Source organism: Corythoichthys intestinalis, chromosome 15, assembly GCF_030265065.1.
Source record: "Corythoichthys intestinalis isolate RoL2023-P3 chromosome 15, ASM3026506v1, whole genome shotgun sequence".
Classification (NCBI taxonomy): domain Eukaryota; kingdom Metazoa; phylum Chordata; class Actinopteri; order Syngnathiformes; family Syngnathidae; genus Corythoichthys; species Corythoichthys intestinalis.
Genome location: NC_080409.1, coordinates 20,486,607 through 20,499,178, shown reverse-complemented (window position 1 = coordinate 20,499,178; position 12,572 = coordinate 20,486,607). Strand labels below are relative to the sequence as shown.

Here is a 12,572-nt window from a genome sequence, read left to right as displayed (position 1 = left end):
TTTCAGGGATATGCCTACCTAGACCATCACTGAACCACCACCAAACCTAGCATGCTGAATGATGTTCCAGGCAGCATAACGTTCTCCAGACACCTTCACGTTTGTCACATGTGATCAGGTTGAACCTGCTCGCATCAGTGAAGAGCACAGGGCGCCAGTGGCGTACTTGCCGTTTCTGGTGGTCTACTGCAGATGCCAAACGAGCTCTACAGTACGGGCAGTGAGCACAGGGCCCACCACAGGACGTCGGGCCGTCAGGCCACACTCATGTAGCCCGTTTCTGATTGTTTGGTCAGAAACAAGCCACACACACCAGTGGCCTGCTGGAGGTCATTTTTTAGCGCTCTGGCAGTGCTCATCCTGTTCCTCCTTGCGCAAAGGAGAAGATACCGATCCTGCTGAGGATTTAAGGACCTTCTAAGGCCCTGTCCCGCTCTCCTGAAGTAGCTTCCAGTCTTCTGGAATCTCATCCATGCTCTTGAGACTGTGCTGGGGGACACAGCAAACTCTCTTGCAACACCAAGATGTGCCGTACTGGATGAGTTGGACTACTTGTACAACCTCTGTAGCATCCATGTACTGCACCATGCTCTCAACAGAGATGTGGAGCCAAGCTAAAAGAAAAACTAAAGCAGGAAAAACTCATTCAGTAAAAAAAAAAAAAAAAAATAGACAAAACAGATGAGGGGAAAAAAGTATCAGTGGCCGTTCCTGCTTTGGGGGCCGCCTAATTGTTGCCCCTCTAATGCACTCATTGTTGATTTCATTCGCAACAAAGCAGCTGACACTGATCAACAACCCCCGCTGCTACTTAACCACATCAATATGCCAGATGTTTGACTGATAGGTTGCTATACTCTGATTGAAAAGTGTTCATCTGAATTTTTTTAGCAGTATATTCTACAGTTTTCTCTTGACTTAAGCAGTAAATTATGGGTATTGGATTGAAACACATCCTGTATATATATTATGCATTCCTACCACAAACACAAACTGCTCCAATCTTTCTTTAAAATTACAATACAAGTAATGCCATCCAACCCATGTGATGCAGATGTAAACACAACAAGCAAGAAAATCTGATTGAAAAAGCTTATCAAATTAAATTCTATGTACAACAAAAAGGAAAGAATTTGCCACACTTTTCTAACACTTTTAAAGCAGATTCTAAATTCTGATCCAGGTCCTGCACACAACCCTATGAAAAAAAAACATTTGAAATAATCTAATCCAAGGCCAATAAAAGGTAATACCAAAAAAGTTGACATTTGAGATGTAACAGCAAGGGCCAGTTAAAGTAGCTACTTGTTTCATCTTTACAATGACCCTATGTGTCCTATGCGCTTTTCAATTCAACAAATGCAAAATTATATTCCATCTTTATTAGAGTCCAATTAGGACAAGGTATAATTTAAAACTTCTGACGAGGCAAAAAAAGATACCTAGAGGCATAAAGAAACAGAGCACAGTGTAGGAAAACATTTTAATTATGCCAAAAGAAGTCTCAACATTATGCAGCCAAATCCTTTGTGGTTGGGGATTATCTAATCCTATGCAAACGAGCCAATTCAAGTGCAGGACAGAAATGAGCACAAGCATCATTGATACCTTAATAACATGAAAATCAGTTAAGAATAAGTAACTGGCTTTTAAATGCACACTCATAGTGTGCAGGCCCTGAATTGGGAGATAACTACTGTTTTATTTGACATCTTGAAAATGTTTCTACCCTGACCGATACATTTTAATAATTAAATCACTTGTCTTTCTTTCTCACTGGACCATGGCAGTTCATCATATGGCTCAAAATTTCACTAGCATGACGGCAAAAATAGACCAGCTAGGAAACAAAGCCCTGAGCACGATTTAATTGACTTTTCTTTGTTGCAGAAAGCCGCAACTTTGGTCATTTCAAGGAGGAGGGCAAGATTGCGGCGCCTGTACTAGTTTTGGAGAGAACATGGTGTGAGCGCCACTGTTCGAGCATCCCAAAGCTCGTGAAACCTCAAGAAAGCACATTTATGGAAGGGCCCCTCTTACATACACAACAAATGTGTTTCCATGCTGCAAGCTGCTACCGCTCATTTGAAAAGCCCTTTATGCCCTGCGCACATGAGGAACCATTGGCGTTGCGCCACCCATACAGTGTGCATGTCTCCCGAGAGCCGATGGCGCTATTTATTGCACACCAAGCGCCGTTGGCACTGCTTTGAAAAGAAAAAGTTTCTAAAAGATACCCACAAAATCGGATCTGATCGGGAAGTAAAAAGAAAAAAAAATCAGCATCAGGACATCCCTAGTTGGGGACCCGTGTCTTAGTGGATGATTACAAACACAATGCTCTTTTATCACCAATAATTTCTGAAGAGAAGTAGTCCTACAAAGCTGACATGTTTTTTTAATGGTTTGATTTACATCAGCCAAAAAGATTGATGGGTCTGAAAACACACAGGGTGGATCGGATCGATATTGTGAACAAATTTGATATTTGATACTGTTTCGATACTCTAAAAATAGCCATATCTGACACCGATACCAAGTAGACAATACATGGTCTGGGCGATATGACGTTAAGTACTTAGCACGGTAAATTGAGCAGATTTACCTCAATAATGATAAATGGCGAAAAAGTCGCCCAAGCGGACTGTGATGTAATTTGAAAATCTGAATCAATGCATGAAATACAAATTAACCGTTTGTTGATTTACTTACAAGCTTTCAATTTAAAATATTTAACAATTGTACATGCAATGTAAACATTAAGTAAATAAAAATATATTGTAAACAATAAAAATTTAAGTATAAATCTTTATAAAAGCTTGTATGATTTGAACAATGTACAACATTATAAAGCTCAATATGGCCACTGTGCAAAAATGTCATTGTAACACAACTCATTTACAGCAAGAGGGGCTTGAACAGTACACTACAAACAGATAGCCACTTGACTTCACACGTAAGCACACTGGTTGCTTTCTCAAAGGGGAATGAGCATAGCTGTACAACACATAGTCAAAGCGGGCTGAAAATAATATTTTTTTCGTTTCATTAAAAAAACCCGAATTTAACAACAAAATTACGTCGGTCATCGTTAACCATCTCGGTAACGGTAAATTTTCGGTAAACCGCCCGGCCCTAGACAATACTAATGTATAGTGTATTTCCCACGATCTTGTATCCTTGTCATAAAATGCCATGAATCATCCCGAGGAAAAAGCAATTAATGTAATCAAACCTTTTAATGTTGACTGAAAGTAGGTCTACTAAGGTACCCTGGTAACTGATGCTACAGTATATGCTGTAGTTCTTCTTTAGTTCTATTGTCATAATCACACTTGTCATCTTATTTTACACAATAACAGCATAGTTGTATCTAGGGCAACACTCTGGAGTGCAGGAGCTAACTGCATGTATGATTTTTGGAATACATTTTCAGAAAAAGTGAAAATAGAAGCAAGCCTTATCTGAATGACATGCCTAAGGGGTAAAGAGCAAGTTTCTCCATCATTTGTCTTTTCCACTGGCCAAACTTGACCAACTTGACTAAAACACTTAAAAGAGCACTTAGAGATCATAGATATCCCACATACATAGCCAGCCCCCAAGGAAGACATCTGAAAGCCTGTGGCCATTGAAAAAAAAATAAGTTCACTTGTCAGATGTGTCAGTTCTTTTTTTGTGCATGTTGCCATTTAGAAAAAGAAATAAAAAGAGAAATACTAACTAATGATTTGCGTTTAAACTTGGTGGGGTGGTGGTTTTTGTTGTTTTTTTTGTTTTTTTTTTTTTTTTTAATGAAACAACACTTGATAGTGTAAATCCGAAAATGACAATACTGTAGGTCTGACAAGTGTGCATTTCATACGTTTTTGGAATTCATGGTTGTTGTTTCCTCCGGGCAAATGGGAAAAGAATCATCCAATTTATTATTGATGACAAGTTCAATAGCCAGCATCACTGATGGTATTAGGGGACAGCGGGGTGCTTTTGCCCATGGCATGGATAGCTTGGCACATTTGTGAAGGCATCCCTCATGATGAAAGATACTGTACATATTGGTTTAAGAGCAACATATACTACCTTCAAAGCAACGTGTATTTCATCTTTTTTTCTGATGAAAGATCGGAATCCAGTCTTTCATATATCTTCCATATCTACATTTTCGTCCTTGAAAGTACAGTCAAAATGCTTGGAAATCGCCTGGCATTATGGGGTTGTCTTTTCGTAAAACGCTTGGCACCGAAAGAGCTAAACACAGGGGTAAGATACTTTTATTGAGGGCGTGGAAATAACAGAGGAGTCAAAATTGTCTTGTTGGCTTTTGGGTTCAGCCATAAAGCCGCGCAAAGCCAAATGTGGCCTAAAGCCAGCCAATATCAACTAAGCAAAGTAAGTCATTATACAACAATCCCAAACTTCAATTCACTGCAAAGCTATAAACGGATCCAGTTTGGCTGCAAGTGTGTTTAAAGGAGCCATATGTAAGAATTGCACAAACTTAAAACTAGTTCAATTTGAAACCCATACGTTTGAAGAATGTAGCATCAACTCATTTAATTGTTGGTATATCATAGATGTACAGTAGGTTTTAGACTATGTATGCTGTATGTTCACATGATCATAGCTAACATTAATGTGTCGTTTGTTAGCCTCCGTCTTTTCTGACTAAAATTCAAAACTGGTATTATAACACAGCTTGATTCTCCATTGTGAAGTGCTTATCTGGCAGCCCAAAGGGAAGGGGGATGTTGAGTGCTTCAATATTTTGATCCTAGTTGCTGTACCATTTTTGGCCACCACTCTTACACATGGCTTTATTTGGCACACTATAACTGTATAACAAATATTTTTGTGATGTACTCCAGAGGTCATTTTAATGGTGATGAAAGTCTCTGCAGTTTTATTTTTTAATTCAGTGGCCGACATATTGGGGTTTAGAGGCCACACTGACCATATGTTTACACATATGGCTGACCGAGCGTACATCATTTGTTTCTCAACAGGACGGTGAGCAAAATTTCAGTTAGAGACGTGCATACCAGTTAATTTAAAATATTGGCCTGTGGGGCTGCATGTTGTTGAAGTGTTTAATCATAGTAAGCAATGTTATTATTTAAAACAAAACAATCAACCTGACTCCTGACCAATGTAAATTTTTAGGTTTATGCTGATTCAGATATTAGACAGAAAAAAATAGTTTTTGTGTCCATTAATGATTACACCAAAGATATGCTATGATAAACTTTTTCTGTTATTTCTTATTGATGGAGGGAGCAGTTTAAAACCAGAATATTAAAAAAAACAGCCGGGATTCCATTTTAAAGGCATAATTTGTCGCTCTAATTGCTCCTAACCATTTTCAGTCCTTCGGCCATCTCCTTAAATGGAAAAATTCCCGTTATGCTATTTCAGTTTCAATGTTTACAAGCAGAGTTTGAGAACAAGATTCATCATGACAAGGCTATTATAAAGAGAACACCATTTTTCCTCACACACACATCTTGAATGGACATTGGCCGGTCTATTAAACTCTAAGACTGTTCTGGCAATCCTAATTTTTAGATTGAGGGGGATTAGATACGATTAACTCCCCAAACTGGCTAAATCCAACTGAGCAGTTGAAGAAAAATAAGCAGGAAATGAAAAACTGTAGTTGCCACACACTTGACCACAGAGCGATGTGACTGCTCAAGTGTCAGATTATGAAATGGGGTGAAAATTTTAAGAAAAAGGACAGTGTGGTGAAAGCAATACTAGAAACTGTTACGACTCCACAGGCAGAAGGAAACAAGGAATGTATTGTATATGAATTTTATATGGAATTTTCTCCACTGACAAGGCAAGGCCCACACACAGGAGGGTGGGTAGGGAGAGTTACTGAAATTCAAAACTGTTACTAATTGTAGATTTTGTAATCTTCAAGAGCACTGCATGTAGAAATGAACACCCACTCCCCATTTTAAAGGGGAACTGAAGACCTTTCCGGATTTTGGTGTAATTTTATGAATATAAACTTGGGACAAGTTCGTCAAAACAACCATGACATTATCAACACGTAATTGTAAGGATAATTTGCGTTTTTTTAGTTTTTTTGCACTCCGTTAATGGTCCCTTCGCAAACCCGGAAGTGTGACGTAGGCAACAGAAGACTATCCACAGCTAACATAGCAGCAACAACGATGTCAGTGATATTTCCACCAAAGGTAACCATTCAGGATCGCTCTTTCGTGACGCTACCGATGGCAAAGGCTCCCAGGAAAGATGAACTACAATTAATCCCTACATGTTTGAACCTGAGGCGTCAGATGACGGCGATTTACTTGACACAGCAGATGGCGTCATGACGCCAATTGACAGCTCGACACTTCACGAACGGGAGAGTGGTAAATCCAGCATCGTGATTTTTTTTATTAGAATGCGATTACATGGTTGTATATTTTTCCATGCTCTACACATAGCTAAAACTGGATATTAGGTAATGGGACAGCTCCTACCAATCTAAATATGATAAAGCTAGCCCAAATGTGGCTAAATGAATGCTCTACACATAGCTAAAACCGGATATTAGGTAATGGGACAGCTCCTACCGATCTAAATATGATAAAGCTAGCCCAAATGTGGCTAAATGAATGCTCTACACATAGCTAAAACTGGATTTTAGGTAATGGGACAGCTCCTACCGATCTAAATATGATAAAGCTAGCCCAAATGTGGCTAAATGAATGATACGGTATTGATATTTCAAAATAAATGACAAAACCATTTTATTTTCCAGGTGTTGCTGTAAACCGTCAAGTAATTACCCTTCCAAGAGTATGCCTGTGTCATCAGGAGATCCCAGACGTGAGAGCCAAACTTGCGGAGGCTGAAGCACTGACAGGGGCATGAATTTCATTAAAAAAATAAAACCATAAATTGTTAACAACATTGACACATTTTGTTGACTGTTTAATGTATTCTATTGGTATATAATATATTGTAATTATATTACATTCTGAAAAAATATTCAATAGGCCGCAATAATAAATGATACCAGGTTTATGTTGAATCAGCATTAGCTTTCGTTGTCAGATTGTGACACGTTATACCAAGCACATAACGGCACACATCAAAGAGCATAATTTTAGTAAGCAACACAAAGTTAGGATAGCAACGGACTAGCGCAACATTGAAAACTGATAATGGCAGTGGGAAATATGTATTTACTCTTTTCTGTAGCATGAAGTGTTCTCTATACAAAGATAATGCATTATCATTAAAATATGAAGGTAACTTGATTTTTCTTTTAAAAAATGTGTACTGTATATATGACTAGTTTATGATTTCATATCATCAAAATTTGCTACATTTATTTCTCCTAAATCATCATCATCTGATGTCGCAGACGGAAGAAATTCAGCATCTGGCAGGCCTCATAGTATCGCTTCAGTCGTCATCGCTGGACACCGCATCACTTCGGTCATCATATGACTCGACCCACTCTCTCTTGATTTTGGGAAACTGGGTGGCAACTGACTTGCAACGCTTTTTTCATCGTGTTGAGGGTTTCCGCCACTTAATTTTTTATGTTTGGCTTCCTGGAGGAAAAAAAAAATCACAGCAGCATGAAAATATTGGATGAATCCCAATTTTAATTTAATAATAATTTCTTGGTGATCAAATAATAATGCCCCAGTCATAGCAGCATCTATTTGATGCTATTGTTCCCTCTTCAAATAGGCAGACCTTGATGTTAAAATATAAAAAACGAGCCAAGGACCTATTTGGTGCTGGGGACATTTGAATTTACATAACACCTATTGATATAGTAATAAAATCACATGAGTAGACGACATGTCAGCCAACCTATCTACTTATGACAGGCCAACAGCAAAAAAAAATAAATTAAAAAATGTCGCACTTCAACAAACTGGCAGTAGGAGTCCCCCTCGTTTATAAAAAAAAAGCCATTAATGTTCTACTTACGTCTTTGGAAAACCAAGGTTGCATTGTTGTAGGTTTTCAAAGCTGTCGTGGCTGAAATGATGAAAACAATGAGCCGATTGGGGACCTGTATGCATGCTAACAAAAACGGTCCAAACCTTTGCAGGAGAAGGTTTTTTTTGGACCACTCCTAGAGTCTCGAGTCTTCCTGTGAGCAATTCATATCGCTACACATCGAGATGGCATGACGAATCCCGCGAGTAAAACCCAGAAAATGTTTGCAATATATGGCGAGGATAGCGTGGTGCTATATTTCCGTGTTCAGAGTGGTGGCGAGGCTTCCTGGAAGTTACGTCACGAGGTAGGGGTCGGCAGGACGGCGCGTCCCTCGTTGCTATGGTGTTGCTATGGCCATAACTCAAAAACTACACGGTCAATTATTATTTTTTTTTTTTTATGTGACTTTTTGAGAGAGCGAATGACGCATTTAATACAATTCAACTGAGTAAAACACTTAAGAGCGAAATCTGAAAAGCTCTTCAGTTCCCCTTTAAAGGTAACTGCATTATTTTTAAAACATTTATGTCAATTTATCAGGTTTGCATGACATTGTGTGGAAAATGTCCTTTTGCATGACATTATGTGTGGAAAATGTCCTTTCTAAAATTATTTTTGTTAGTCATTTTTGTTTGCCTCGGCAAACAGCCAGACATTAATATGTGGCTGAATTGATCGAATTTGAATATTTAATAATTGAATTTAAACTCTAAATTCTGATTGACGGCTGGACAAGTTGGTGTATAGGTGGAAAGTCTATACAACAAAAAAACTCATATGGCTTTTGGCAGTGGGTGTGTTTCTCTATACTTTATATAGAAATAGAATATATATCTTTATAAAGAATAAGACCTCAAGTATTGATCGTTTGATTTGGGGTAACACAAATGTTACCATCAAATGGAGTGTCTACAGCTGTCAATGGCCCTGAAATATAATCATTCACTGACAGCCCTCCCATTTCAACTGGACTTCATTTTCAATCATATCAATTCATGTTATTCATTCAATCATCATCTGTACCACTTATCCTCACGAGGGTTGCGGGTGTGCTGGAGCCTATCCCAGCTAACACAGGGAATGAGGCAGTGTACCAATCACAGTAATCTGAAAATAGCCTCTGAAACATCCATTTCAAATCAAAATTTTGTGGAACTTCACTGACGGTTCCTACTTAAAATGTGCTTTGGAAATGGATGTGCGCTGATACATTCCAACCTGTAGGACCTCTGAGTGTTGTTAAATGTTTCAAATGTGTCAAATACATCATGCATTTAAACAAAAGAACCACCCCGGTCAAGCAGCAATCATAGTATTGCAAACCTACATCAGCAGACAGCAGTGTCCTATAATTATAATAAATTGCTAGTTAAAGGATTAATAAAACACTTTAGATGACAGTGGCTATAGCTGCCTAGACCTCGAACAAGCACAGACCTATCGGTCATCCATAAATTTCTTAAAAGCCTTATAAAAAGCAAACTTATAACAGGACACGCATTGTATCAGCCAGCTCGTTTTTTTTTTTTATAATTTAAGTTTTTATTTTTTTTCCGACTCACAAATAATACACAGTACTTTGTACTTACAATAGTGAATAAAGATCGTCCATTTCTCGATTCATTGCTTTTCCTCTTAAAGGAAACGAGAAAAAAATAACACAATAACTTGAAAAAAAACAACAACAACAACAACAACAAAAAAAACAACAGAAAAAAATTAATTAATTAATAAATAAAGAATTTGGGAGCACATCAGGAATTGTTTTCTTACCCAGCAAGATAGGGATGTACTTTTTTGTTTGAGCGTCAATTGAAATCCATTCTAACTGGTTTCACGTACTCAGTCCATTTGGACCAGCCAGCTCGTTTTTAAAGCCGCGACACCAACAAGGAATTTACTAAACCAAGCACGCAAATACCGAGACATTAAGCTCACACTTGCTAGTTTTTATGTCATGCAAACTCTGCATATCAATGAGATGAGAAGAGGCCTCGCAACAACAAAAAAAAAAAAAAAAAAAAAAGGCAACGACGACAGCAAGCTGCAAAGGGAAATCCATTGCCTTGCATTTTAAACCAACATTAGGTAACTTTTCATCCTTTACAAAATATTTTCATAACATTTGTGATGATATGTCAACTGCCAGCTAAATGTATGACACTTCTGTTATAGCCTGAGGTCTCTGTACCGCTTTCCCTGGCACTAATTAACTTTGAGGAGGGTGGCAGGAACCTTGCCACACAGAAAACCTACAAATGTGCCGACTGCTTAACGGCATACGCCACTTCCCTCTTTCCCCATTCGTTATAAAGACGGAAGTCGATGCGAACGTTTTAGCGCAAATTCTGCAAAGATGGCAGAGCAACAAAAGAGGCAAAAAGTTTTGCCCTAGGAGACAAAAAAAAAGAAAAAGGGAGGCTACAGGGATAAAAGGACACTCAAGAATAAACATTGGCCTGGCTTTGATTTGCTGGCGTGACCATGCCAGGGGCGGGCCGGAGGAGGGGGTACGGTACAAAATCAAACGTTTCTTATTTTCAACATTGCCATATGATATTGTTTAGCCACTGGATTCAATACCTCATCACTATTCACCCGTCACACAGCCGCAGAAATGTTGTTCATTCAAACTGCAGGCAACCGGGAGATCAGGATTTTACAGCACTGTGCCCTGGTTCTCATGTGAAATGCAGTCCTCCTTAAGGGAAAACACTAGCACTTTTGTCCACCTGCGTCACTAAAAATCGACCAAAACTGAAAGTTCCCTAGTGGTGCTTTAACACTGCCATTGGGTTACCCAGATTCTCTAGAATCCTGTGAAATGGCAAAATATGATATTCATGAGACAGGATAATCGATAAAGTATCAAACACATTAAATTATTTGTTGCCATTGACAATGATAGACATCCAATCTCTGAGTTGGGAGCCCCCCAGTTCACATAGATTGGATGTCTGTCACAGTCAATGAGTTAACCTTGTGGATATCTGAGCTACACCAAGACTGTGGTGCTTTGAGCATCTTCCAGCTCTTCAGGGGATGCATGCCAAAGCATTGGCAAATCAGCATGATATCGGACGCCTGTTGTCGCTGCCCTGGTTAGATGTGTTTGATCCCTGCTGTGCATGCAAATCTTCCATCATGAAAACAATACACTGCACTGCCTGGCACGTGTGACATCTCGTTCATTGGCCCATCGCGCGTGTGTGTGTGTGTTGGGGGGGGGGGGGGGGGGGGTCACGATGGGGCCATCCACCTTTCTCTGAGCAAATAAAAAAAGGCTGGGGACATCTATGTGCAGCCATAACCATGAGGGATGTCCGCACACGCTGAAGAAGTGATAAATGGGCTCCATACCAATTAATCTCTTTAATATAGTAAGGCACTGGGCTAAATAATACTTACAGTTTAGTAACATTCAAATTTTTCACATAGTGCATCGCCTAGCAACAGTGGGTTGCTAGGATTTCACAGCCTTGCCAGAAATACGACCACTAATTTCCCAGCCTGTTACCACCTCATGTTGTAAATCTCAGACGTGACGTGGCAGACAACACCGGGTTTTCACAAAAAGACCACCCGAGTTCTGTTGTCATATCTCCACGGTTGGACAAATATGAAACGATACTTGACTAGTGAGACATTAGCAGGGGCAGTATCATCTTACTCGCGCTACACTCTCCCTTGTGTCCATTATTAGAGATACGGGGCGCAACTGTCAGAGTCCGACTCAGAGTCAAGTTGAAGGCGTAGACGTTCATTTTCGATTTAAATTGCTTAATGAAGTTTTAAGTGTGTGCTATTCTAGTTCCGGACTGTCAAACATCTGCCACGTTTACTTTAAGTTCCCCCAACAAGTGTAGCTGGCGAATTGTAACATTTAGGCACGCGCCGGTAGACCCTTTTCTACAGCTAGCTTCGTGTGTCGCCAAACAAACAAGCACAAACTGGTGCCTTGTATAAATCAACGAGTGCTTATAAGGAAATAAATGTACTCACTTTTATGTCTGCCGCCTCCCCATGACTGTTTGGCGATGCTGGGGCTTCGTATTATCGCCCTTCCAGCGGATTTCAAAGCGTCCATAACGCGGTGTAAAAGTGGGGCAAAACCCCAGTCAAGCCGTATACTGTGTGTCGAAACACCCCGCCTATTTTAAAACAGCACTCCGCCTGAACTTTTCTCATCTGTTTTCGTCCTTTCCGTACGATTGTTGGATTGACGGTGGATCAACATGCTCTGCCCCCTGGGCGGTGTTACGTATGTAAATCGAACAGATCATATGCGTGACGCTGGTTTCCGTGAAAAACGTGAGTGGAGCGCTTGGGGATTTTTAATTCTGTCCCGGACGAACGGTGCGTTCGACGTGATTATACCCGCACCTCCCGGACGGGCGGTGCTTTATACGCGAAGACTTCTTCACTTCATGCAAACTCACAAACTACTGAAATCCAATCTAGAGCTGTATAAAAAAAACTCAATTTTTATATATTTTTTAATTGTAAACAATCGCCATTAGGAAATACTAATTTAATAAAGAAGTGACTAATGATGCATGAGTTGAAAAAATATAACATATATAATTTTATGA

General features: G+C 39.4%; 1 protein-coding gene and 1 long non-coding RNA gene across 3 annotated transcripts in view; one reads left to right on the top strand and one right to left on the bottom strand.

The window, feature by feature from the left end:
• ldlrap1b (low density lipoprotein receptor adaptor protein 1b) overlaps nt 1-12,276 on the bottom strand; it is a 43,439-nt gene extending 31,163 nt beyond the window's left edge. The window contains exon 1 of one of the 2 annotated variants that reach the window (XM_057859535.1): nt 11,983-12,276. In XM_057859535.1, the coding sequence (XP_057715518.1) occupies nt 11,983-12,067 (85 nt within the window). In that variant the 5' untranslated portion in view covers nt 12,068-12,276. The remainder of the gene's footprint in view (nt 1-11,982) is intronic. The other variant, XM_057859534.1, reaches the window with a different exon arrangement.
• Nucleotides 5,844-6,927, top strand: LOC130931067 (uncharacterized). Its single transcript, XR_009067162.1, has 2 exons — nt 5,844-6,383; nt 6,776-6,927. It is a non-coding gene; the product is annotated as an uncharacterized LOC130931067 (long non-coding RNA).
• Nucleotides 12,277-12,572: the final 296 nt, after the last annotated feature.